Below are 27,607 nucleotides of genomic sequence, written 5' to 3'. Positions count from 1 at the left end.
GAAGTTCCCCAGAGGCGCACTGGAATGCCCTGAAATTCACCGGCCTATACCTGGTGAAGGTAAGTGTAATTTTCGCAACACATTTTTTTTCTTAAATGCTGCGTTTTTTCCGAATCCGTCGGGTTTTCGTTTGGCCACGCCCCCGATTTCCGTCGCGTGCATGCCAGCGCCGATGCGCCACAATCCGATCGCGTGCGCCAAAATCCCGGGGCAATTCAGGTACAATCGGCGCAAATCGGAAATATTCAGGTAACACGTCGGGAAAACGCGAATCGGGCCCTTAGTAAATGACCCCCATTGCATTAGTTCATTATCAATTTTTTTAATAGAGGTATGTGGTTGAATTTGTATAGGTTTTCTGTTGAGAAGGTTAGTTCTATGCCTAGATAAGTGATATTCTCTTTTTGCCAATCTAGAAGGTATCGTTTTTTTGAGGGAGTTTATCAGGTCTGGGTTTAAATTAATTGGGAGAATTTGTGTTTTCATGTACTGGATTTACATATACTCATCAGAAAATGTATGGAAATAAGATCTAACAATATAATGAAATAGCAGAAATACTATGTCACCTTATTCCACTGCACATTGTCCATCGCAGATATTTTGGATCCCTTGCCACAAAAATATATGTACTGTTTAAAAGACAAGTTCAACCAAGGAAGGGAAGGGATTGGATGAGGAAAGGATTTCAGGGAAACAATTCTATATAACATAACCAGCAATGTTATTTAGTAAGAACGAATCTAGGCCCCTCAGTGCTGGAGCTTCACAGGTTGTTACACTGTGCAGGAGCGCTTCCCCATCCTACTGAGATTACAGCAGGCAGAGGGAGGGGGAAGTGCTGATGTAGCAGGAAGGAGTGAGGAAAGTGCAAAAGAGTGAGAAAGCTACAGCACGGAGGGGCTCTGGTAATGCCCCACCGGAACCCTTTTGGTTCTTTAGCATAATTTTAAAAGTTGATTTTAGAAGGAAGGAGGCCATGGATAACACATTTAAAGGGGTTATCCGGGTTTAAAATTTTTTTTTATGGCAGGGCTGGGGAGGGATAGTTAAACATAATAAACATGGACTTACCTCCTCCGGCGCCGCCGATGTCCCGCGCCGCGGTCACTTCGATCCGTCCCCCTGTAAACAAACAGGGGCACGGAAGCCACGCACAGGGAGCTTCCGGTCCGCGTTGTGGACGGCTCCTCCCACCCGTCCCTATCTCTCAGCGTTGTAAGCGGTGGGAAATGGTGCGCATGGCCGGAAGCTCCCTGTGCGCCCTTGTACTGAAACCGGCGCACGGAGAAGACGGGCCGCGGCGCGGGACATCGGCAGCACCTGGAGGAGGTAAGTACATGTTTATTATGTTTAAATAGCCCTCCCCAGCCCGGCCATAAAAAAAATTTTAAACCCGGATAACCCCTTTAAGAAGATTACCACAGTCACGGTGCCTGGATCTATGAGTAAGTGTCTCTGGTTTATCATGATGGTAGATTTCCTTTAAAATTCAGCACATCTTGGAAAGGCTAGCTGTATGATAAAACATAAAAAATTAACAATTAAAGGTCCATGGTAGGTCATAGACTAATATTAGTATTATTTGGTGCCCCCTAAATAGCAAGGTGGAGCTATAAAGTGGAGTTTCCCCATCACCATAATGTTGCATCATTGTTGCAGAATTGTACCAAAAAGTCTGCAGTGTGTTAATGTTAATTTTTAGAAAAAGTACATATTTCCATCAACTGTGACCATTTCATAGACATAAACATTAGTTGATATAACGCCTGCCCTTGGTCTGTAAACCACTGATGGCAGTAGCATATCCTAATATTATAACAGCTGTAACATTTGTGCATTCGCTTGTACAGTTTGGATAGATGCACTTTCTGGAGTGGCTCCATGTTTGTAAGTGTTGTAAATTGAAATCAGGTTAATAGCTCTAAGAAATTACATTAATACATCAATTAGGGACTATCTTTACTCCCCCGGGTGCAAAATTACAGCCATTGTGTGAGAAAGACCATATGAGATGCAGAACACTACAGGATGCACTCATTTCTTCCGCTTCCTTATAAACGTAATGGGCGAATCTCACTCCTGCCTGGTTTATTAAGGATTGCACATAATCCGGCTGCTGTGAGTGCAGTTAGGGTGTGTCCGGCTTCTCTGTAGCCTGGAACGGTAATTAGGATGGTGCCTCTCTTCTGTCTTGAGCAAGTCAACATAATAAACATCTATGGCTCGCCCAGCCCAGCTCCTTTGTTGCGATGAACTGTTTGTAGCTCACACAGTGAAATACAATTTGGACTCACTGCTTGAATTATTATGGAGGAATTAGAATAATTAACTTTAGTGATTGAACGTTTAGCTTCGGAGCAGTGGAAGAAATGTGCAAGTCCCTAATATCCAAGAATCAGAGACGACATCCAGATGTTCCGTGATGAGTATAAATTATTTTGTGCCACAGTTAGGGATACATGGAAACCAGAGGCTGCTAAATCTGTATCATGCCCCCATAATACTGGTCTCCTGCTATGTAAGGAGATGCCTTATGAGCCCCCAAGTCTTGTAGACTCCCCCTTGTAACCACTCAAGTTATTCCCATGACCACATTCTTCTGAAACTACAATGTCATTTGTCATTGGCTTTCTATTTTGCAACATCTGCTGATTGGCCACATTTTTCCCATTGTTAACTGGGGTTAAAGAGTAACCAACTTTTCAGATAATTTTTGATATTGTGGGGAGGGGGCAGTTGTGAATATTTTTCTAATATACTTCAATAAGAAATTCTGCTTAGTTTGTAAATGAACAGGCTGCAATGTGCCCCTTAGTAACAATGTTACTTCTACGTTACTAGGGCAAATCTGAAAGATTGAACTCTCTCTCCTCTCCTGTTTGTTACAAAGCTATGAGTGGTAACCCTTTCTGCTCTCTCCCTGGATGTAGTATGCTATGAGCATTATTTTCAAAGGTCAAGCTGAAATTGAAAAGGTTAATCCTCCCATCTCAGAGCTGTTTAACCAAACACAGGGAGATTAGATGTGAGCTCCCGCAGCCTCCATAGTCGCACACTGTACAGGCTGGAATATGGATCCATATTGGAGGGAGAAGCTTGATTATGTCTTACAAATTAAGAAACTAAGTACATTTTTTAATAAAGTATACAAGAAAAATGCAAAAAAAAAATCTAAAATAACAGTTACTCTTTAAAATAATTAAAGGGGTTGTCTACTTTAAACCCTTCATGCTCTGTGCTGTACATGCGGGGGCTGTACATTCAAGGGCTCAGCCTGCATATTGCAGCAAATACCCACTGCTAATACCCGCGGTCGGTGCTAGCACTGATTATGGGTAATAACCCTACCAATGGTATTTGAAAGATGCGACCTGATGTTGTCTAGTTTCTGAAGTTTCATTACAATGAGCCAGTGGCTCATTGTAGTTAATACTGTGTTAAGATGCCATAAACTGCAATACAGTAATATTTCAGTATATTGTAGGAACGATGGAAACCTTAACCCCTCCCCGACATTTGACGTATTTTTAATGCATGGCGGGAGGTGCGTTCCCGCAATATGCAGTAATAGTACGTCAAACTTCTGGCGCCGGCTCCTGAACGGAACCGGCGCCAGAAGCTGTGGGTGTCGGCTATATATTGTAGCCGACACCTGCCTCTAACAACCGCGATCGGAGATTTCTCCGATCACGGGTGTTAATCCCTAACAGGCGGCGGTCGCGCTGACTGCGGCATGTCAGGGGCATTTAACTGGACTCCGATCGCAGCCCCGGGACTGCCAGTGCCCAGGGCTGCGCAATCTCCTTTCGGGGAGCATGCACAGTGTGTCACATAATACTGTGTAATACATCTGTATTACACTGTATTAGGTGAAGAATAGCTTGAACACGTGATCAGTGGATCGCTTGTTGAAGCTAACCTGTAAAAGTAAAGAAAAAAAGTTAACACTAAATAAACACACTTTTTAATAAAAAGAATTAATGAAATAAAGTTAAAGTCCCCTAAACACAAACATTCCCTATACACATGTAATAAAGTAAAAAAACCCTGAAAATCACCAAAACCCCCCACATATTTGGTATCGCCGCGTCCGTAACAATCTGTACAATAAGTCAGAAACATTATTGGACCTGTATGGTGAACGCCGTAAAAACAAAACCCGAAAAACTCGCCAAAAATGTACATTTTCATAAAATCCCTTCACAAAAATGTTCCATAAAGTGATCAAAAAAACATTATGTGCATCACAATGGTACCACTGAAAAGGACAACTCAACACGTAAAAAATAAGCCCTAAACTAGCTGTCAATCAAAAAATATTAAAGTTATACCTCCGAAAAGATGGCGATGCAAAAACAAATGAGATTTTCTTTATATTTGTTTTCTTCCTGTAATCACCGTAATCACCGTAATCGTAGTGATCTATAGAATAAAAATATTATAGTATTTTTAGTGTACGGTGTACGACCCTCAAAATATACAAAAAAAAGAAACCCAAAATTGACAATTTTATTTTCCTCCATACATTAAAGAGTTAATAAAATCTCATCAAAAAGCTACAGACCCACTAAAATGAAGTATTTGTAAAGTGCATCTCATGTTGCAAAAAATAAGCCCTTAAATGTCCAAATTGCCAAAAAATTAAAGATTGTATAGCCATTATAAAGTGACAATGCATAATCTGCTCTAAATGGCGCAGCTTCCCTTCGATGCCCTGGCGTGTGCCCATACAGCAGGTTACCACCACATATGGGGGATTGTTATACGCGGGAGGGATTGGGTATCAAACTTTGTGGAGCGTTTTGGTATTTTATCCACTGAGAATTTGTACATTTTATGAAAAACACATTCATTTAGCCAAAAAAAAATTAATTTAGAAATTGCATCCGATTTTGTTTTAACCCCTGTAAACCAATTAATGGGTTAACAAACTTCATAAAAGTTGTTTTATGTACGTTGAGGGGTGTAGTTTCTATAATGGGGTCATTTATGGGGTTTTATTTTTATTTAGGCCTTTCAAAGTGACTTGCACCTGACGTTCAAAGCCCCTTAACATCTTACAAAAATGATAGTATGTATAAAAATCCACAGAGCCATAAAGTAGACATTCAGTGAATGTTAGTTATTATGTTTTTTGGGGTTATGACTTATGTGTGGAAAAAGTAGAATATTTTGAATTTCCAAAATTGAGAATTTTTCCAAATTTTCACCAAATATCTGATTTTCTCATAAATAAATGCAAAGAACGAGAAAACAATTTCAAAATCACTTGGATATGTTAAAGCGTTTCAAAGTTATAACCGCTTATAGTGACACAGGGCAGATTTGAAAAATGGGCAGGAGGGTGAAAAGTGGCTTCGGCGTTAAGGGGTTAATGTAACAGAACACAACCGGAAAGCTGGATATAGACAGAGTTGGAAAACCAAAAATCCAGAATTTCGTAGCCCCACAATGGGGCTTATTTACTAAGGGTTCGTGGCTGCACTTTCGTTGGTTTTTCTGAAGTTGTGTCGCACGAGATGGGATTTGTGGCGCGGCTGCGCTGACTTTCATGAGACACAAATTGTGGGGTGTGCCATTGGACGATCCAACTGATTTGGACTGAGCGCGGGATTTAACTTTCAAATTGTGTCGCAAGATCAAGCACTTACATGCACCAGGAAGAAGAAGGTGAACTCCGTCTGACCTGAGCGGGGAAGCGACACATGCAGGATATCGGGCGCACAATCTTAGTGAATCGCGGCACAGTGTATTATCGTTGGACAACGCACTTTCGGCAACTCCACGGACCGGGTAAGTAAATGTGTCCCATTGTGTCTAATAACTGATTGCAACAAGGACAGATTTTCTCATAGATAATTTTCAAACCTATAACACATATTTATCACATAAATATATAGATATATGATAATGTTGCTGCCCCTCTGACGCAGCCCGAGACTCCGGCCTCTTAGTATAACTGGTGGACGGCTGTACAGCAGGTCCTACAGCATGCAACCTTTTGTTCCGCTGCCGGCCTCACTGAGTAGCTGGAGCTGGCATAAAGGGTGAGTAATCACAAGTTCTGGTGAATCACTATTATAGGACTTATTTCAGGGATTCTACACCAGTTTTCTGGCATAGAAGTCCTGATAAATAACTCAATTTATATAACAGAATTTATATTTATATTGTGGCTTTGTCAAGAAAAGTATGAATCTGTAGGCACTTTGTGCCGCTGCATGGTGCCTCCACAAGCATAACCAATGCTTAAAGGACAATACAATTGGAATTTTGTAAACAAATAGCTTTTCCATTGTATGTAATGGTTGGGGTATCATTATGACTAATCTCTAGGTACATTGATAATGATGTTAACTGTTAACTGTTTCATTAGACCCCAAACCAGACAGCAATTTCCAATGTAATAACCATGCAAAAATTCATACACCAGAATTTCCTGAAAAACCGACCTAACTATGTGACTACTTTAGTGGACCTAACTCTTTAGATAACTTTTCAGATTAGGAGGCCATGCAGTGTGTGTGTATACCCGTATTTGTTGTATTTTTGGCAGTATTCCCTCTACAAGCTCTATATTTATTTTTGTCCATTATTTGGTGGTTGGAGATTAGCTATTATCATGTCTCCCATACACTGCACAACCGTAAACCTTTGGTTCACTTCTCTACCTGTGGCTCTCTCCATCTCTCACTTGGTTTCTCCTCCTCCTCTATCGTCCCTCTCTGTAGACTTTTGTGGTGAGCTTTAATTTGACTCTTCATTGAGTTTAAAGCCTATATTGGGAGGCCAAGACAATTTAAGAAGAGTTTTTATAATTAATGTCAATTTTTGGAGAGGGGGGGGGGGGACGGGACTAAGAAATAGAGAAAGAAGCTTTTTTTCTATATATTTTCATATATTTTAAATGCTTCCTTTATTTCCTTGTTATATTGATGTATGTTTAGTTTTTTAGAACTTTAATAACTATTAAACATTAACATTGTCTACTTTTTTTTTTCCAGATTTTTGCTATGCATTAAGCTAGATGATAGTTAAAGAGAGCAGGATGAAAAGATGGCACAGCCAAGGCTTGTACCACCGGGACCTGATAGCTTCCAATATTTTACCAGGGAATCTCTTAAAGCCATTGAGAAACGTATTGCAGACGGAAAAAAGGCAAAGAATCAAAGGCAAGAGAACGAGGAATGGATTTCAAAACCAAATAGTGACTTGGAAGCTGGTAAAAAGTTGCCATTTATCTATGGAGACATCCCACCTGGGATGGTATCAGAACCCCTGGAGGATCTTGACCCATACTATGCTAACCAGAAAGTGAGTCTACTTTGGGAGTGGTGTGGAATGACACATAGAGATATATTTATGGAAACAGTTGATCATGGATATCTCATCTCATGCTGATGGTCTTCTCACCGAGCAGGCCAGGGGTCCGAGATCCTTTTTATCCAGACACATATGTGGTTGTCTTCACACTTACCTTTTGATTGTCTTGAGAGCATCAAAGGACAAACAGCCTTTATTAGGTTGAGTTCACATCACGATTGAACCATACTTTGTAAGGACACATCTGGTCGGATTCAAGAAATGTCCTTACAACGTATGGCACAGACGTATGCTTGTACAGTAGGACACATCATCTGGGGACCTCCCCGCTGAATGGAGGAGTTAACAACAGCAGCAGTAAACCAATTATTGGCTGCTGCCAATGTACGCGGTGTTTCCCCAGTGATGTCACTGTCCTTCCAGTTGAGCGACAAACATGCACTTGGACGCTGGAAATCCAAGATGCAATACTTTGCAACTGCTCCCCATAGCCTCATATTACCTCCGCAGAGCGTAAACGTCGCTCAGCAGGATGGAGAGATGTAGCTTTCTACATCTTTCCATCCTGACTTTTTTGGCAGATGCGTTCTATAGCAGTCAGACGGAGGCAACAACTATGGCTCCTTCTACTATTTCAATGGGTATGCTGAGCGTATATACTAAAGACGCAATGTGATCACAGACAATTTTGGGGTTGTTAATCCTATATCTGATAACCTTGCACAACCTGCTGGTTACTACTGCGGCTGTGCAAGGAATGGTGTTCTCGCACATGCACAAGGTTTGCAGACAGTCGGCGGATGTCACCGGCTATCTGTGAAGAGTGGGCAGTACAAAAGAGTGAGTACCAAATAGCGGGGGCGTGCCTAATTAGTAGACGGCGGAGGGCCTCAGGCTCATTTAGATATTTTTTATAAAGTTATTTTACAGCTTATTCTGAAGCCCTGAAACTATGTTTCTTTCATGGCCTAGCTTGGTGGCATCATCTACAAAATTAAATTTGAGCTTGGGTGTTAACTGTTTGTATAAAGTCAGGGAGGCAGATAGTTTAACACTCAAGTCAAGCTCTCCCGACCTCTTAACACCTCCTCCTCTGTTATTTACATTATGTTCTGGAGATCTGGTTAATGGTGTCCATGGATGCAAGATCACCAATTGCAGTGAAGGCAGGAGAAGCTTTACTTCAGTGTTAAACTCTCCACCTCCTTGACTTCATAAAACTAATTTACATTTAATAACATATTATTAGTGATTTATTTGGTCAATTTATTATGACAGGTTCACATTAAGCTCTAGCTTCAGTATAGGTGGTAACTTACTGTTGACTGCTGAGGCGAGAGATAGAGGTTCCTCTTACCTTTGAATGAAAAGAATGGCTATTCACACAAGAAAGACTTCTTTTATAGTCCAACCTCATGATCGTGAGGGTCTGAGCTGTTAGATTTCTTCTGATTACCAGCCCCTAGTCTGTGAATAAACGTTAATTTGAAATGATCAGAATACACCGCTAAATAAGATGTTGAGGACATTTGAGCTAACAGGAATCTATAGCATAGCCTGTGGATATGTCATGAATATCTAAAGTGAGAATACTAACTTAAAGGGAACCTGTCACCAGGGACCTCATTTTCACTAAAGGCAGGTTACAGGTGCCCTTTACAGCTGCACTGCAAATATGTCTTTCTGCTTTCTCTAAGCATTTGCATTCCAATATAATTGTGTGTTATAACTTTGCACCCTGACAGAATACTCTGTTTAGTACAGGGGCAGAAAGGTGGGGGCTGAGAGCTGAGGAGTGAGCAGCACAGATAAGTCACATGTTGTTTTTTGAAATGCATCCAAACCAAAGCCCAACCCCTGGGACTACACCGTGGATTCTGTCGGGGTGCAAGATAAATTATAACACACAATTATATTGTAATGCAAATGATTAGAGAAGGCAGAAAGACACATTTGCAATGCATCTGTAATGGGCTCCTGCAACCTGTTTTAAGTGAAAATGAGGTCCCTGCTGACAGGTTCCCTTTAAAATAAGAATTTACCATTTATCATGAATACGTTTTTTCCTTTTTAAATAAGGTATTTTATGGAGATTATTTTCCTACTATTCTCCTTTTACAAAATTGTTGTCTTTATGAGATATAGAAATCAGAATCGAGACAGCCATGGGCCAAATTCCTCACTGTTTCCTTGTCTGCAAAGTAATGTAATATCATGACCTTAATGGACACTTGACTTTTCATCTATACTTTTTATTACATTTAAGAAAATGAAAGATATTTATTGCCAGTCTTTGTCTATGAATCAGATGAAGAATATTGTGTTTGCAGTCTCTGGTGGTTGCACAGGAAAATGTTGCAGCTTATGGAGTACAGATGTTTTATAATGGTTTCCATGGCCCTTCCCAAAATGATGGGTACAAGTTTACCTAATTGATAGTAACCAAAATACATTGGTCAGAGTAGTGGAGTGCCACATATAGTGAAAATATGTTGTACTACCTCTACTCAAAAGTCAACAGGATTGGAAACACTTAGCAAAAACATGTCCTTATGTGGCAGCAATGTAGTTTCCAAAATTTGTCTGCCCTGGGGGCTGTGGCTCAAGGGGTTGTCTAGGATAAGGGTTTCTTTATATAGGTCTCCAGAGGTTATAAAAAACAACCGAGTGCATGTCCTCTCCACTCTCAGAATGTCACATGGGCTCGGAGGGGAAATTACACACACCCACTACAGCTTTCAACTACGGCATTGGCAGCTGTAGACATGCTGGACCGGTCTACCAGTAAGGGGTGAGTATATGCTCTTTTTTATTTTTAAACCCTCTTATATAAAGGGAACCCTAATCCTGGAAACCCCTTTAGGTCTTTAATACCAACCATGAATGGACCGATGACTCCTCTTGACATTCTCTCCGGTGCCTCCATCATAAGTGCATTTGTCCAATAAAATCATGGTCACTAATGGTAAAGCCAGTGTACTGACCTTGGCTTTGCTAGTGCAATGCCCATGCAATGGGGACACTATCTTGGGGGGTGCTACAATATTGGGGCACATTTACTAAAGGTCCGAATCACGTTTTTCTGCCGGGTTTTCTGAATTTTACCGTTTTGCATTGAATTGCACCGGGTTTTTGGCGCACGTGATCGGATTGTGACGCATCGGCGCCGGCTGGCATGCGACGAAAAACGGGGGGCATGGCCATCGGAAAACCTGATGGATTCGGAAAAATCGCACTATTTAAAAAAAAATAAATGTGTCACTTGACACACACTTACATGCACCAGGAATAGGATGGTGAACTCCGGCGGACCTCGGCATAGCAGTGACACCTAGTGGACATTAGTCGCACGACCTTAGTGAATCGCTGGAAGACCCGAATCCTCGTCGGAGAATGCGTCGCGGGATCGCGACTGGACCGGGGACGTAAATGAGCCCCATTATGTAGTTGATATAAACACTGCTGGTCCTTACTGTCCCCAATCGTGGAGGATGACAACAGCAAACCTCCCAACAATCCAACATAGCATAGTCCAAAAATACTATACATATTGGGGCGCATTTACTTACCGGGTCCTGTCGCGATCCAGCGGCGCGTTCTTCGACGAGGATTCGAGTCTTTCGGCGATTGAGCAAGCTTGTGCGTCCAATTTCCTGCATGTGTCACTGCTCCGCCGAGGTCCGCCGGAGTTCACTATCTTCTCTCCAGTGCATGTAAGTGCTTTATTTTGCGACACACTTTGTTTTTTAAATTCTGTGGTTTCTTCCGAATTCGTCGGGTTTTCTGACGGCCACGCCCCCCGATTTCTGTTGCATGAAAGCTGGTGGAATTCGGCGCAAAGCAGAAAAAGTCGGGAAACCCGACGAAAGTGCGGCTGCGGAGCCTTTAGTAAATGAGCCCCATTATGATCTGTGGTCCATGTTAGTATTTCCATTGAATATTTCGATTCCCCATTGTCACTGTGCCCGAAAAATTGTCAAATGTATTTTATTTCCCTTTTTCAGACCTTTATAGTATTGAATAAAGGGAAGGCAATCTGCCGCTTCAGTGCCACGTCTGCCTTGTACATTCTGACACCTTTCAACCCCATCCGTAAAGCAGCTATAAAGATTTTGGTACACTCATATCCTTTTATATAGTTTATACAAACTAGTTTTAACCAAAGGTGTAAAGGTTTGTATTATTTTGTTGCGTCACATGTCATATTCTGTTCTGAAGATCCTTTTTTTCTAGTAGCTGGATATAGTTTCTAGATTGATAGATAGTTAGATACTGTAGGAAAACAGAAAGTAGATCTATAGAGAGAGATGTGATGAAAGATGAATAGATAGATAGAGAGAGAGATAAATATGAAAAGAAAGTCCAGGCAGCACACGGCAATCAAGCAGCTGTGGCTGCAGGCTGTATGGAGCTGGGTTCAAGCTCATCCATAGATAAACATCAAGAAAAAAGCAGCACTCCAAACGGTCAAGTTGAAGAAAAAGTGATCTTCTTTATTTCATTTATAACAGTAGCAACGTTTCAGCTCCAATTGAACCTTTCTCAAGCCAGAGAGATAAATAGATGAATATGAGATAGATAGATAGATAGATAGATAGATAGATAGATAGATAGATATCCAAACGAAAAAAGCAGCACTCCCACAGGCAAGGATGAAGAAAAGTGGACCCTTTATTCCATCAAAGTTGCGATGTTTCAGCCCCTATGGAGCCTTTCTCAGGCTCTGGAACAGCCTCTGTGGCAGACATTAAACCAAATAGTGACTCACAAAACACTGAATAGGAACCACGCTAGAGCAATGCTCATGAAAGAAAGGAAATGAAATTTATGGAACACCAACAGATTAAATTGTATGATGCCCACTGCGCTAGTTCTGTCATATACAGAGAAGAAGAAAAAAGTTCTACTGTATGAGGTTAAATGAAAAGCTTATACTACATGTACTGTACTCTGCCCATTGAGGGAGAGAGCAGGACAAGATGTGAGAGCTACTCAACTCAGGAGTACAGGAGTGGAGTATCTATCTATCTATCTACAGGAAGAAATCCAGCAGCACAAACAATAGTCCAAAATGGTGGGTGCAAGCTCAATAAGGACCAGGCAACGGACCTTCAAAAGTATCCAAACGAAAAAAGCAGCACTCCCACAGGCAAGGATGAAGAAAAGTGGACTCTTTATTCCATCAAAGTTGCGACGTTTCAGCCCCTATGGAGCCTTTCTCAGGCCTGAGAAAGGCTCCATAGGGGCTGAAACGTCGCAACTGCTTTTTTCGTTTGGATACTTTTGAAGGTCCGTTGCCTGGTCCTTATTGAGCTTGCACCCACCATTTTGGACTATTGTTTGTGCTGCTGGATTTCTTCCTGTAGATAGATAGATAGATACTCCACTCCTGTACTCCTGAGTTGAGTAGCTCTCACATCTTGTCCTGCTCTCTTCCTCAATGGGCAGAGTACAGTACATGTAGTATAAGCTTTTCATTTAACCTCATACAGTAGAACTTTTTTCTTCTTCTCTGTATATGACAGAACTAGCGCGGTGGGCTTTCATACAATTTAATCTGTTGGTGTTCCATAAATTTCATTTCCTTTCTTTCATGAGCGTTGCTCTAGCGCGGTTCCTATTCAGTGTTTTGTGAGTCACTATTTGGTTTAATGTCTGCCACAGAGGCTGTTCCATTTTTTCTCAATAGGCAGTTTTGTTTTACCAGTACATTTTCTGGAAATGGAAAAAAACACACACACAAAGAAAGCTTATATTTAACTCTCTAGGAGAGCAATCTTTTGTGCCGTAATCAAGAAATGTCACTGCATTATAACCGCGGTGTTGGAACTATTGATTTTCCATATTTATGTTGTTTTAGATAATAATATAATAAAGTATATTAACGTTGTGCCTCCTTGACACGGATTACATTATTCAACATGTTCATCATGTGCACTATTCTCACCAACTGCGTGTTCATGACCATGAGTGATCCCCAGGACTGGACCAAGAATGTGGAGTAAGTATTTGATCAAAATACCAAACATTACTCACTAAAATTTTCAATGAAATATTTGTAAATTGTTTATTAATCTCAAAAAAGCCTTCATCTGTTTATCAGAATGAGTTTTTATTAATCCTATAATCTTTCTGTGGGATTTCAAAAGATTTTTCAATGTAGCCACCCAACCGTGTCAGAGATCATGAAAAAATGGCTTCTTTCTTCCGAAACAGCACCTCATCTGTCCACAGGTTGAGTATGGTCCTGCAGTTCAGCCCAATGTTCATCAATAAAGTGGACTGCAATATCAATTTTGAACAGGTGTGGTGCTGTTTGAAAAAAAATACACATTTCTCTATTGGGGAGCCCTACAAAGGATGAGCCCTACAAAGTGGATGTTTAGGTTAACAAATTTCTTATAGGGTTTGTCTGAGTGTGTTAAAAAATCTACAGATGGCCTGGGAGGCTGTAAAAAAAAAAGCAAACATGTACTTACCTTCTCCAGCACTCCCGTTGTTTACAGGGACAGACATGCTCCAGTCCAGCAACTTCCACCTGCCTGGCACACTCACCCAGTCCCTGTCCACATGCTTTATACAGTATTGCGTTTTCAGCCCATGGACAGGAGACGAGTGGGAGTTCCAGGCGGGTGAATTTTATCGGAAAACATAAAATAATCCTCCCCCACAAAAAAGTAAAATACTATAAAACATTACTATAGTCACCCCCCTGAGACCTAAACAGTGTATATCAAAAGGATAATAACACAATAGGTACCCATTTTATAACATTATATGGGTGTCAATTTCCAAATTTGAAATAAAACTGATTACACAACTTTTTTGGAAAAGTGTAACAGGTTTGTAGGAAATCTACAATCAATATTTGGTGGTTTACTTAGGTTTCTATAGGGTAAACTTTATACATAGTTAAAAGAAATCTATTATCAAAAATCAACCTTGATAAACCAGGGACACTTATAGATCCAGGCACCGTGACTTCGGTAATCTTTTAATATGCGTTATCCGTGGCCTCCTTCCTTCTAAAATCAAAATTATTAATTTTGTGAATTAGTTTGAGGGGTTAACTGTTTGTAAAATTTAACCTTTAGAAAAATTGTACCTAAAAAAGGAACATTTTTAAAATATTCCCAATATGCAACCCTGCTAAAAGGTGTCTTGTTTGGTGAACTGGGAAAGCCCTTAGTGGCCGGTTCTGCCCTCTTATCTGCTGTTGGCACCTCCATGGCCCAAAACGTGAATGTTCTCAGCAGTCACACAACAGAAAACACTAGTGTCCAACAGTGACGTCAACATTCTCTGTGATGACACTGTCTGCCACTGTAGTCATGTGACCCCTGACACCCCAAGCCAAGTCGGAGGTGTCAACGACAGATTGAAAGGTTGTGCCATTAGAACCAGAAGCTAGAAGAAGGAATGTACTGTTTTATAGTTACCTCCTCACCCCGATCAGTCATCCAGGAGCTTTCCTTGAAAGCCTTTTCATGCCTGGTTATTAAAGGGGTTTTTCATCCCTTTTATGGGTTAAAAAAACAGTAGTAGAACTGGGTCATCTGTATTGCACTCTTACTCGAAGACTACTCATACAATATTCACCGGCAAAGAATTAGCGATTTTATGTAGCAGAACGTTGTTCTACATGGTAGTCATAAAAGAACGACGGATATTTGTGGTTAACTTTCGAGTCGTAGCTAGAAGTAGATGGGTAGAAAATTCAGGCTTTTAAGACACATTAGGTTTCCTCATCGGCCATGATATAGGGGAGTACAAGGTTTGTCCCTGACGTGTTTTGCCTGTGGATTTTATTAACATAAAATTTTTGTAAGTGCTTCATTTATCAACATAAAGTACAATTAAACTCCAGTAATGGACCATCCTAAGTGGCTGCATCAACCGATCCCAGCACTTAGACGTGGAGACAATGCGTGTAATTCACACAGTAAGTACAGTCAGTCATTGTGTACTCATTAACCCTGCACAATGTATAAGTAATTAGCTACTGTATCTTATCATTAGTGATATTCTTATTAATAATAATAATAATAATAAAAGGCTCTGTCTTTCAGATACATATTCACCGGGATTTATACATTAGAGTCGCTGATCAAAATCCTTGCAAGGGGCTTTTGTTTAGATAAATTTACTTTTCTCCGGGATCCCTGGAACTGGCTTGACTTTTCGGTCATCTTGTTGGCGTAAGTTTTGTTTTTGTCACATGATATATAAAAAAAACATTTTAGTATATATTACACTACATAGCATAAAAATTTTTTACCGGGGTTTCCTTTAATAACTATTTATTAGTGTTGGGTGGACCCAATCTACAACGTTTGGGTCCGCCAAAGTTTTGGGTCGGCGCCAGTTTCAGCTCAACTTCCCTCCGATATTAACACCTGTGATTGCTTTAAATTCCATTAGCAAAGTCGTTGCTTGCATTAAATTGACTGCGGCTCCACACCGGCACTAACCTGCCCATCATTTTGGGGAGGATTGCTTCTCCCTGATTACATCACTGGGAGTAACAACCCTTCCCCAAAACAGGCAGGCACAGCGGTGGCATGCACGCCCACAGTAGTTTAGATTATGCTGGCGGATTTAGAAGTTATACTGGCATTATTGGTTGGGTCAGGACTTAAACTCCCGAACCTCCACTCTCTACCATTCCATAGAGATACAGTACAGTGCAGTCCACTAGACTATGGATTTACATAGTATTTTTAAAATTTCAATGGGTCTCAATACAATTGATTGACTATTCCCAAGATAGGCCACCAATAGTCATTTGGGGTGGGGGATGTCACCGGCAACTTACATGTTGAGCTAGGAGCAGTTGGTTATTTTGGTGTCAATATAATGATCAGAAGCTGATACTCTGTCAGTGATTTCAATTGACAATGATTGGCAGTTGTACCTACACAAAGGAGAAAATAAGTATTTGAGACAATGCCGGTTTTGCTAACTTTCTCACCTTCAAAGAATGGAGGGGATTGTTATTTGCATTGTTGATACACGGAAAAACAGAATCTAAAGAAATAGATCCAGAAAATCACATTGTATAATTTTTCAATAAATAATTATTTTGCACTTTATTGCATTAAATGAGAATTTGATACAATAAAGAAACAGAACTGAATGTGGACTACCCAAAATTATTTGGCCGTTGCTTTTTGTAGTATGTGGAACAGTTTCTTTACTTCAGGAACATAAGTCTTCCTCTCAAAAAGAACTTTCTCCTACTCTCTAAAGTTGAGCCTGCTGTTGCTGGACCAGCTGATGATGTCTCTGGATCAGCAGGCGGGACCAAGCACAACTTCAAAGAGTAAGGATGTTCATATGTAATTAGTCTGTGGAGCCAAGAGGTGCTCCATCTCATTAGCATATTTGTATAAGATTTCTTTCAGATGGATCCTAAGGGCCACTCTTTAGTGGCCCTTGCTGTGTGTTGTTGGTAATTGTCATGCTAGAAGTCCCAGCCATGACCCATCTCCAGTGCTCTTATTGAGGGAAGGAGGTTGTAGGCCAAAATGCAATGTCCCCGTAACACGGTGCAGTGGTCCTTCTTCTCATTCTTCTTCTGAGTGGGGTTGATGCTCATTTGCTGGACAAGTGCTAGTATGAGAAAGTGGACTGGAGACTTGTAATCCATGACAGTGTAATGAATTAGTAATGGTAATTTTTGAGACTGTGGTCCCAGCTGGTTTCCGGCCATTGACCAGGTGCTCCTGTGTAGTTCTGGGCTGAATCCTGACCTTTCTCAAAATCATCCTTACCCCATGATGTGAGATCTTGCATGAAGCTTGAGGAAGACTGAGAAAGATTGACTCCGATCTTATGCTTCTTCCATTTTCTAATAATTGTGCCAAGAGTTCTCTATTCACCAATCTGCTTGCCTATTGTCCCATAGCCGATCCCAGTCTTGTGCAGGTCTACAATTTTGTCCCTGGTGTCTCTAGAAGGCTCTTCAGACTTGGCCATGGTGGAGAGGTCGGAGTGTGATTATTTGAGTGTGTAATACAGGTTTCAAGGGCAGAATAGGAGCTTGTTTAAGAAAAACTAAAAGGTCGGAGAAAGTCAGAATTCTTTCTGGTCGGAAGGTGATCAAATACATATTTCATACAATAAAATGCTAATTAATTATTTGAGATTTTTTGGATTTCTTTTTAGATTCTGTCTCTCACAGTTGAAGTGTACCTGCAAAAAGATTACAGTCCTCTCCATTCTTAGTAGGTGGGAAAACTAGCAAAATCGGCAGCATATCAAATACTTATTTTCCCCCTGGATTAAATTCATGAATTTAATCCAGTTATTTATGAAATTCGAGAAACAATCGAGATTGGACGATCGGTAATTGTAATGAAACCCTGTCTAACGATATACATATGTAGAAGTAGATAAGAATAGATTGGCAACAGTCCCAAGTTTAAGCAGTCCTCAATGCTGCGTCTGAGGTAGTGAATGGTTTGAAAGGTTTCGTGGTGCATCAGCCAAACAAGAGAAAGTTCCAATCAATCCCATAGTGTGAATGAAATAGCTTCCCAGGTCATAGGTGTGAGAAAGAGTATCTGCGCAGAACGGCATGGCATGTCTAACCCAGGGTCGATTCCAGGTTTCAGTAGGCCCCTGGGCGACAGTGACTTAGTAGGCCTCTTTGCAGTAAACTCACATGACAGCATTCAAAATTCTGAAACTAAAACATTCTTGTGTCCTAAAATGTTCCCTAGTTTATAATACCAACCAGCCCCCTTATGGTTATTTTATATAAGCCCCCCCCCTCACACTCTATGAATTCATTAGATACAGCCCCCCTCACCCCCATGGATTCCTTATGTACAACCTTATGTGGGCCCCCCCAGCAGCTCTGGGCCCCGGGACACTTGCCCGGGTATGCCCAGTGATAGCGCCGACTCTGGTCTGACGACTGACCAATTATCTGCTTCTTTGAAATAAAGTGGAGGAACCATGTCCAGGTGAGTGCAGCTATTTCATTCAAACTACCGGATTGATTTAATGATATATGCATTTTCACTATGCAATAAGCTCTTCATATCTAGTAATGGTCTTATTACTACCACAGGTATGTAACAGCATTGGTACCCCTAGGCAACGTTTCTGCTCTTCGAACATTCAGGGTATTAAGAGCTTTGAAAACGATTTCTGTAATTCCAGGTATGTAGCCAGGGGTGTGAAGTGATGGAGGTAAGGGGAGGGGTTTGTTGGTAGGAATTATGAAGCCCTGCCTAGATTTTGCTACTTTTTTGCATTGATGGACCTCTGACATTTGAAGAGTTCACCATTGTATTCAATAGTTGAAATTGGGATGTTCCACAGCTGCTTCCAGGACAGGACGCCATTTTTATAAAAATCACTTTTACTGAATGTAATATTTCACAATCACAACGGGCCAGTAGTTAAAGGAAATCTACCATCAAAATCCATCCTGATTAACCAGGGACACTTACTCATAGATCCAGGCACTGTGACTGTGGTAATCTTCTTATATTTGATATCCATGGCCTCCTTCCTTCTAAAATCAACTTTAAAATTATTTTAAGGAGCCAGAAGGGCTCTGGGGGTGGTAACAGAGTCCATTTGTGCTCTGGCTTCACAGATTGTTAAACTGTAAACATATCACCCTGCACCCCCCCCCCCCCCGCTCCCTGTGCAATGTCTACCCCCCTCTGCTGCCTGCTGCAATCACACACAGTGAGAGGCGACAAGTGCTCCTGAACAGTGTAACACGGCTTTCTTCCTTCTAAAGAGCCACATCTAATGAGCCACATCTGGTTTCATGGACCAGATAAAGACTATTGCCATGTTTTCTTCAAAATAAGAAGCCCTACAAAATATAAGTCCAACTTCAAAAATAAGCCTCCATTTCAAAAGACTATGGAGGTACTACAGTTTTCTGGTGTGCAGTCCTTACGCCACCTCCATGCCAAGTGGACAAGGAGGGGTCATTGCAGGGTATGGGCCTGGGTGATAAATCCCCCCTATATCTTCTGAACCATGGCACCTAGAAACACACTTCTCACCTTAAACATCACATGTTCCTAGGTGCCACAGACATAGAGATATCCATAGTTAAAGGGAACCTGTCAACTTCGCTACTCCCCAATAGCCCCAAAAAGTAACTACTATACTAGTGTTTAAAAAATTTAATTTTTAAATCTTGAAAACCCACCTCCTCACAGCCTTTACAAGCTGTCCCTACCTTTTCTGTCATACCCTAGATGGTAGGTGAGAACTGTTCGACATTCCCTACCTGCGCCAAAGTGAAGACACAGAGACAACATCAGGACAAAACAAATACAGAGCATAATGCTGTACAGAATTAGAAGACAGGCAAGGGTCAGAAAATCCAAAATATGGAAGTACAGAAAACAAGTTCTAAGGAAGACTTATAGCAAGCACTCAAACCTCTTATGAGCTATCAGAGTTCTGATCAGAGAGTCATTGGGGCACATTTACTTACCGTCCCGTCGCGATCCCTGAGGTGCGTAGTTCGATGAGGATTCGGAGCTGCTGTGATTCACTAAGATCGTGCGCCCAATTTCCTACATGTTTCGCCTCCCCGCCGAGGTCCGCCGGTGTTCACCTTCTTCTTTCTGATGCATGTAAGTGGTAGGCTTGCAACACAATTTTTAATGTTAAATCCCGAATCCCCCCCCCCCCCATTTGTGTCGCGTGAAAGCCTTCGCCGATGCACAAAAATCCAATGCAACAAAAAGCCTTTCTAAATGCGGCGCACATCGGAAATCGGAAGACATCTATATAGCCCATATAGCTTAACCGTATGTAGCCCAGAAGAAAGTCAGCAGGATGGACTCTAAAGTTACTCCACCACAAAATGGACTAAGAAAAGTCTTCACCTGCCAATTGCTATGGCATTATGAGTATGGCGATAAAATGTTGAAGATTATTGTGATTTTATGAAATTTTGAAGTAAACAAAATTTAAACTGGATAGCAAGGCATCGTTTCCTTTATTGTATGAAAGACAGCAGGAGACAGACAAGTGTGGTGGAAATCAATTAAGACATTCAGGAATGAAATATGGTAGAATTCAGACCAGTACAGGACAGAATGCGTCTTCTGTCATACTCTATGGGCATAGGATGGCAATGAAGCCCAAATGTGCACAGCTGTTACAGGGCCTTATCCCATCTCTTCTAGAAACTGTCACCAGGTTGAATTTGCTAGAACCCAACACACTGTAGATATATTAAAAATCTAATGTGTATAATTTGGACCCTAATGCTCACTGTATTCTGAATATGTGAAACTTGCAAAAGGTCAGGAGATTGTAAATGATTGTTTATTCATTTTCTTCATTAACTTCAAGGATTGAAGACCATTGTGGGGGCCCTGATTCAGTCGGTTAAGAAGCTTTCAGATGTGATCATTCTCACAGTGTTTTGTCTGAGCGTGTTTGCACTAATAGGACTACAACTCTTCATGGGAAACCTAAGGAATAAATGTGTTTACATCCCGCATAATGTAACCTTAAATATAAGCTTGGAAGAATATATCAAGAATGAAAGTAAGTCAGTAAGTTCTTAGTAAAGGGGTGGGGGAGCTATTAGGTAGTTTCCTACAGTTATGGCAGATTTGGGGGGATTGCAGTACACCCTATTACCATCTTACCGATAGGATTCTTCTACCTACAGGGAACAGTCTAAAATGGACAATTCCTTTTAATCATCCATTAATTTCCATCATTTCCAACATTATTCATATTAAATCCACCCAAGTAAAGAAAATAATCAGTTTGTAAATCTAATGATTTTAGAATTGCAGAAATTTTAGACGTTCTAAGTCTGCATGGATTGCACTTTTGTTCCAACTCTATGAGTGATGTTAATCTAATGTGTCTTTCAAGCCTGAAGCTGTAATGATAGCATTGATTAAATTACACTGTAAAATGTTACGTCCACATACAAATTGTTTCAATGTTGTACATCTGTATCTTCAGCTAAATGACGCACATTAGTTTATACTTGTCTCATCAAGAGCCGGGTCATCCATCAGTGGGCAGGCTACACTAAGCTTCATGCCAGGGCCACCAGGTTAGATGTGGTTATGCTGATGTGATCGTATATGTGATCATAATAAACCTGCTTATGTAAACTCAAATGCATCACTTTATGTAGAAGAGAGATAACAATTAAGGCTTTACCACTAAGAACAGAAGGGTCTTATGACAACTATAAAATTAAGTCTATGGCCAGATAGAGCAGCAACCTGATGCAGTTATAGCCTTGCCCACCCTGGTATCCCAATGGTTGCAAAAATCTTTTTCAAGACTGCTGCAAAACAACTACATCACATCCATATGACATGTTTTATGAGGAGTTCTCACTATTTAGTGGTTAAAGAAAATCTACCAGGGGTGGCTACAGGTTTCAGTAGGCCCTTGGGCAACAGAGCCTCTGTGGGCCTCTTTGCGATGAATCCACGTGGCGGCATTAAAAAATCAGAAACTAAAACAGTCTCCTGTTCCCTAAAATATTCTCTAGTTTATCACCCCATACAGCCTACTCATGGTTATTTTATATACAGCCTACTCATGATTATTTATATAAGCCCCCCTAACCCCCATGGATTCCTTATGTACAGCCTTATGTGGGCCCTCCAGAAGCTATGGGCCCTGACTAGAGATGAGCGAGTATACTCGTCCAAGTATACTGCTCGGTTGAGTATTAGCATACTCGGACCGGCTCGTTACTTGGACGAGTATTTCCCCTGCTCGCGATCGAGCATTAAATTAAGTGAAGAACAGTGTTTTTATTGTTTAATAAAATATTCCAGATATTTCCTGATGTTTTGCTTGTAAGAACACAATGAAATAACACCATTCTTCACTTTCCAGGTGTTCGCGCGTGTCTCCCGCTAGGTACGGAGATGTTCGGAACATCTGGAATGTGAAGAATAGTGTTCTTTCAATGTGTTCTGCACTTAAATGGTCCTGTGTTCACTGTTTTTAATGTTTTAATTCTAAGAATAGAAGAATAATTTAAAACATTAAAAACAGTGAACACAGGACCATTTAAGTGCAGAACACATTGAAAGAACAATATTCTTCACATTCCAGATGTTCCGAACATCTCCTAACTTAGCGGGAGACACGCCTGCACACCTGGAAAGTGAAGAATAGTGTTATTTCAATGTGTTCTAACAAGCAAAACATCAGGAAACATCTGGAATATTTAATTAAGCACTGTTCTTTTACTGTTCTGTTTTAGCAAAAAAATGCTCGGGTCTCCCATTGACTTCTGGAAAAGTTTGTCTCGAATAACGAGTACCCGAGCATTTTAGTGCTCGCTTATCTCTAGCCCTGACACTTGACCAGGTATGACCAGTGCTGGTGCCGGCCCTGAAATCTACCATCAAAATCCATCACAATAACCCAGGGACACTTACTAATAGATCTTCTTATATTTGTTATCAATTATGGTGAATAGTTTCTTCCCTGATCTGTATATTATAGTATTATACTGTATAGCAGTGTAATGTATATTCACTCAAATATCAAGTATATTCATTAGTATCCAGAACTACTTTTATACATACAATAAATACAATTGTATCTAGAATTAATAATTCTTTTTGTAAGACTTTATGTTACAAATGTTTCAATTTTTTTAAGGTTATGTCTATACAATAAAAGGTCAGAAGGATCCTTTGCTTTGTGGAAATAGCTCAGATGCCGGGTAAGAACATATCCTACATTGATAGAAGTATGCTCTAATCTTACATAGTCTTGTGTCCAGTCATCAGTTAATATTGCATACCAAGAAATAGTGCCCCCTACAGGAACACTTGGTCTTGTTTGTGTTCCAAACAGTAATGATGCTCTGGTTGTGCTCCCACAAAATAATCTCCAAAGTTGTGGCAACTTCTTTTATGCCCCCAACAGTTATATTGGGCTTATTGTTCCTTAGCACAACAATAATAATGAACATCAATCCAATATGGAGTTAAAGACCCACAACAGGGCAGTAGAGCACTTACCTCCTTTCCAGGATTCTGGTGTTTAGTAGGATGCATAGTAGCCCTCAAGGGATGGATTGGAGCCTACTGTTCTGTGTACTGTGTTACAAATATTTATGGTTTAAATAAAGAGAATATGACAAAAAGGTGTAAATACAGGCCACCCACTATCTGCTCCCACAGTCCAATATATTTTCAACACCAAAATTTCCGGCCCAAGGGACAACCAGGTCCTAAGAAGGCACATCCCCACTACAGGAGCCAAGCACGGCCTCAGATTAGCTGCGAGCTTCACACTATCACTCACACTGGTTCCCACCATCCTGTCCCAGCCTCCCCCCTCCCTAGTAAGACCTTACACTAGGTAGGTAGCATCACACATAGAACCTACAATCCCTTTTCTACGTGGTGGTGTAGCACATCAGAATTACCATCATCACACTCCATCTTGCTACTGCACTTGGTTCTTCCTGGCATTAGATGGGACATTGCATTTTCCCCCCTATTCCTGTCACTGTCCCCAAAAGCCTCCCTTTCCTTCACCAATTCACATTAAAACTATCAAAGATAACAACCAACCTCCACGGCTCCTGAAAAATAGTTGGAGGGGGAAAGCTGCTCTTTAGCTCTGGGATCTCAGAGACCCCACACACCTAAAAGTCCTGTAGTGCCAACTACACTGAATTAATCACCTATATGGCCCAAAAAATGTATACTACACCGCTTATTCAGGCCCCTACTATAGAGTGCCCACCATTGTTTGATGCCTTCTTGTGGCTCTGATGCTACTTAATGCCCCCATATGGTCGCCCCAATACTTTATAACGTACCTTTGTGGCTATGTCTGATAAAATGATCAAAGTTTACCTTTCTGCATGCAAAGCTGTGGCCCTTGTCCACTGGGAGGGGCCAGTGAGGAGTGGTCCCCCCCTCCCCTCAGGAAACCGCTCTGTCATGAATTGATTTCAAATTAAAAAACCCCTCCCATGTCCCCTATATCTCCTCCCCCCTGGCACTCCCCCCTCCCCTCAGGACATCATACATGTCTTTCCCGGGCCTCACTGGCCCCTCCCATGGGACTAGGGGACACAGATCTGCACACAGAAAGGTACACTTTAATCTAAGTTTTTTTTATTTTAATAAAACATTGGCAATGTGCACACTATTCTCCATAAGATAGGGGTTAAGGGTTCCTGATGACAGATTCCCTTGACGTATAGTACAACCTCTGTATTAGATTATAATCCTAGATTTTCTTCGTTTTCTGCTATATTTGTGTGATTGGATTGTAATTTAGACTATATATACTAGGTATAGCGCCATCTGTTGTTCATGAATGAAGCTGAAGAGACGATTTTGTTGATGGTGAAATTTAACCACCTATATTTTTATATTTTATTCTTGTCATTTTTTATCTTGATTAGTAAATGCCCTCAGTCATTTACATGTTATAAGGTGGGAAGGAACCCTGACTACGGATATACAAGTTTTGACAGTTTTGGCTGGGCGTTTTTATCCCTGTTCCGGCTGATGACTCAGGACGCCTGGGAACAGCTGTACATGAAGGTAAGTATATTGCATGTTACCCATTTCTCCTCTAGAGGTCGTTCATTTTCAGTTTCTAAGTTCTCAATAATTTTATACTACATATTTATTGGTACTACTTGTGAACTGTCATTAAGTAGACCAGATACCATTGGATTGCATGTTTTTTTATTTATCTTGAGTATACATGCATATACTTTACTCATCTTATTCAATAGAGGGATTTGATTGGAGCACAAGACAAAGACTTAAAGAAAAACTACAATCAAAATCCATCATGATAAACCAGGGACACTTACTCATTGATCCAGACAGTGACTGTTATCCATGGCGTCCTTCCATCTAAAATCAACTTTTAAGATTACGCTACTGAGCCAGAAGTGCTCTTGGGGCAGTACCACATGACCCCTCCGTGTTTTGGCTTTACATTTCACGCCTCCCACTGTGTGAGATTACAACAGGCAGATTGAGGTAGGAAGTGCAACGGGAGCAGGGGGAAGCATGGTGAGATATGCACATTCTGTGAAGCCAGAGCATGAAGACACTCTGGTACCGCCCCATAGCTCTTCTAGCTCATCAACATAATTTTAAAGTTGATTTGAGAAGGAAGGAGGCCATGGATAACAATTATGAGAAAATAACCACAGTAATGGATCAATGAGTAAGTGTCCCTGGTTTATCATACTTGATTTTGATGGTAAATTTCCTTTAAAGGGAACCTGTTATCAGATATTGGCCTAATAAACCACTGCCAGTATGTTGTCAAGCAGCTGAACAGCTTCTAGATCATGTTTCTTTCATGACCTGGTGTGGTGGCATCATCCTGAAAATGAACTTTGAAGTTAGATATATAAAGTCAGGAAGGCGGAGAGTTTAAAATTGAAGTCAAGCTTTCCCTGCCTCTGAATCCTTCTGCCATGTGATTGACATTATGCACCAGATTTCAGGAGATCTGAACAATGATGTCCCTGGACCGAGGACCATAAATTACAGTGAGGAGAGCATTCTAAGGCAGGGAAAGCTTGACTTCAGTGTTAAACTCTCAGCCTCCTTGGCTTCATAAAACCAATTTAAATCTCACTGCAAAGTTGATTTTCTGGAGGATGTCAGCACACCAGGTCATGAAAGAAACATCATCTAGAAGCTGGACAACATACTGGTAGTGGTTTATTAGGCCAATTTCTGATGACAGGTTCCCTTTGCAGAATTTTGTGCTGCAGCAGACACAGAGCAGCTGTGACACAAAACTGGCGCAGACACTATAAATACACGAAAAAGCAGAAACTTTTCTGTGTAAAGTCAGACAGAAAACTGGCGCAATCGTTTTAATAAACTTGGGCCATTCTTTTCAGTAACGTCCATATGGGATATTGAAAAATGTTCACTGTAGGTAAACAATTTTACAACAAAGTCTTAGATTTATGTGGATTTGCGGCAGATTTAATCCTTTGTGTTGCGAAGGCTGAATCAATGGTGAAAATCAGCAACATAAATCTCCATTGGTCAATATCCAAATGGATTGTCATCCGTACCTTCTACTTATACAATGTACTATAGAGTTTTCATCTCAAAACCCATGAAGAAAATCTTATGTCTGAACAAACATTTTTAAAAAGCTTATTAAAAGTAAGTGCATTTTACATGATCATTAGTACTATAATATTACGATTTTATTTCCCACAGACCCTCCGTGCTTCGGGAAAAACCTACATGATCTTCTTTGTGCTGGTGATATTTTTGGGCTCATTTTATTTGGTGAATTTAATTCTGGCAGTAGTCGCCATGGCTTATGAAGAGCAAAATCAGGCCACTTTACAAGAAGCTCAGCAGAAAGCAGAGGAGTTTAAGAAAATGATGGAATCACTTAAAAAACAACAGGAGGAAGCTCAGGTAAAATGTAAAGCACCAGCAGAACTTTGGGATAGTTCTATGTATTTCTTTGGAGCTCCTCTGCCCATAAGATTCATAAAAGTGTTTTTGGCCCTTTAATAAATGTTCTTATAGTCTGTTATTTGTTTGGGATTTTTTTTTCAAAAAGTCTCAAAATGCATTGAAAAGTCCCAGCACATAGACCAGCGGGGGACTGGAGAAACTATGGGGCACATTTACTTACCCGGTCCTCTCTCGATCCCCGATCCGTACGGTGCGACGGAGATGAAGTCCGGCGCGATTCACCAAGATCGTGCGTCCGAGATCCTGCATGTGTCACTTCCCCGCTCTGGTCCGTCAGAGTTCACCTTCTTCTTCCCGGTGCATGTAAGTGCGTGTCTTGCGACACAATTTGAATTTTAAATCCCACGCGTTGTCCGACTGCCCACCCCCCGATCCCGTGCGCCAAAAAACCCTGTTAATTGCGTTGCAAAACGGAAAAAAGGCGGGAAAACCGACGAAAATGCTGTCCGTGGACCCTTAGTAAATGAGCCCCTATGGGACTTTTTATGGGACTATTTGCAAAAGTCCCATGTCATTAATCTGGCTTTGCACGGGGTCCTATCTGCAGGCAGCATGTTATAGAGCAGGAGGAGCTGAGCAGATTGCACATAGTGTCCTATCTGCAGGTAGCATGTCATAGAGCAGGAGGAGCTGACCAGATTGTACATAGCGTTCTATCTGCAGGCAGCATGTTATAGAGCAGGAGGAGCTGAGCAGATTATACATGGCGTCCTATCTGCAGGCAGCATGTTATAGAGCAGGAGGAGCTGAGCAGATTGAACATGGTGTCCTATCTACAGGCAGCATGCTCC

General features: G+C 41.0%; 1 protein-coding gene across 2 annotated transcripts in view; it reads left to right on the top strand.

The window, feature by feature from the left end:
- The window catches only part of LOC140075676 (sodium channel protein type 2 subunit alpha-like), a 125,553-nt gene that overhangs the window by 52,143 nt on the left and 45,803 nt on the right, over positions 1 to 27,607 (top strand). Inside the window, exons 2-10 of one of the 2 annotated variants that reach the window (XM_072121838.1) lie at positions 7,008 to 7,317; positions 11,331 to 11,449; positions 13,238 to 13,327; positions 15,396 to 15,524; positions 18,404 to 18,495; positions 20,671 to 20,868; positions 22,975 to 23,038; positions 24,743 to 24,884; positions 26,547 to 26,753. In XM_072121838.1, the coding sequence (XP_071977939.1) occupies positions 7,060 to 7,317; positions 11,331 to 11,449; positions 13,238 to 13,327; positions 15,396 to 15,524; positions 18,404 to 18,495; positions 20,671 to 20,868; positions 22,975 to 23,038; positions 24,743 to 24,884; positions 26,547 to 26,753 (1,299 nt within the window). In that variant the 5' untranslated portion in view covers positions 7,008 to 7,059. Of the gene's footprint in view, positions 1 to 7,007; positions 7,318 to 11,330; positions 11,450 to 13,237; positions 13,328 to 15,395; positions 15,525 to 18,403; positions 18,496 to 20,670; positions 20,869 to 22,974; positions 23,039 to 24,742; positions 24,885 to 26,546; positions 26,754 to 27,607 lie in introns of those variants that run through there. The other variant, XM_072121837.1, reaches the window with a different exon arrangement.

This window comes from Engystomops pustulosus, chromosome 8, assembly GCF_040894005.1.
Source record: "Engystomops pustulosus chromosome 8, aEngPut4.maternal, whole genome shotgun sequence".
NCBI lineage: Eukaryota > Metazoa > Chordata > Amphibia > Anura > Leptodactylidae > Engystomops > Engystomops pustulosus.
The sequence above is the reverse complement of the archived record's forward strand: the minus strand, read 5'-3'. Positions and strand labels throughout refer to the sequence as shown.